General features: G+C 30.7%; 1 protein-coding gene across 1 annotated transcript in view; it reads left to right on the plus strand.

Moving 5' to 3' along the window:
* Positions 1-161, plus strand: part of LOC107088217 (protocadherin gamma-A10-like) — a 3,827-nt gene extending 3,666 nt beyond the window's left edge. The window contains exon 2 of the mRNA XM_015380239.1: positions 125-161. Within this exon, the coding sequence (XP_015235725.1) occupies positions 125-161 (37 nt within the window). The remainder of the gene's footprint in view (positions 1-124) is intronic.
* Positions 162-804: the final 643 nt, after the last annotated feature.

The raw sequence follows: 804 nt of genomic DNA on the forward strand, positions 1-804 counted from the left end.
CTTTGTTAAAGTGAATCTCAAGTACTCTAATTTCAAAGATATTTTGAACTATTATTGAAAAGAAAATGCTTGCTGTTACTAATAATGGGTTAATTTAATGAAACACGTCTGTTTACACACTTAGTCCTTTCCTCAAGGAAAATTACGAACAACAACTGTGACATGATGTTCAGCCCTTCAAAGTCAATTTGTGTTTAAGTGATCATTTATAAAATTAATTCAACTTTTAACTATTTTGAATGTTTTATGTAAGGAATAATTTTAAATTTGTTTTTACCCAATGGCAAAATTGAAATGTAATTGATTATTTTTTATCTGCTGTAAAGGCTAGGATTAATTTATTAAGGGTTTTAGTTTTTCATCCAATTTATCTATTATTAGTAGTAGTAGTATTGTTAGAGCCAAATACTTGATTTATGTTTAAATGTTTTATCCTTTCTAGTTCCCTTTTTTGTCTGATTTATAATATATATGAACGTAAAATATTTTGGTTTGCAGTATGAATTGAGTTAATTATGAAATTATGAATTGATTAGTTGTATTTTTTGTTTTTGTACATAATTGACGCAGTGTCTCTCCTCGCCCTCGTCATGTTAAACGGGTGATTGCAGCACCTGGAATATATTGGAGTTGGCTATATTGGCCGGGGAGCTCTTGGGTTCAGGCACAGAGGCATACAGTTTTTGACTGCTGTTGATTATTATTGTTTTTCGAGTGGCAAAAAATAAAGAAATGAAACGATATGATCCGTCTGTCACGTCATACTGCGGTAAGAAAATCTAAGTTTGTTTCTGGACAGTGAAG

This window comes from Cyprinodon variegatus, unplaced genomic scaffold (assembly GCF_000732505.1).
Source record: "Cyprinodon variegatus isolate N-32 unplaced genomic scaffold, C_variegatus-1.0 Scaffold210, whole genome shotgun sequence".
Lineage (NCBI taxonomy): Eukaryota > Metazoa > Chordata > Actinopteri > Cyprinodontiformes > Cyprinodontidae > Cyprinodon > Cyprinodon variegatus.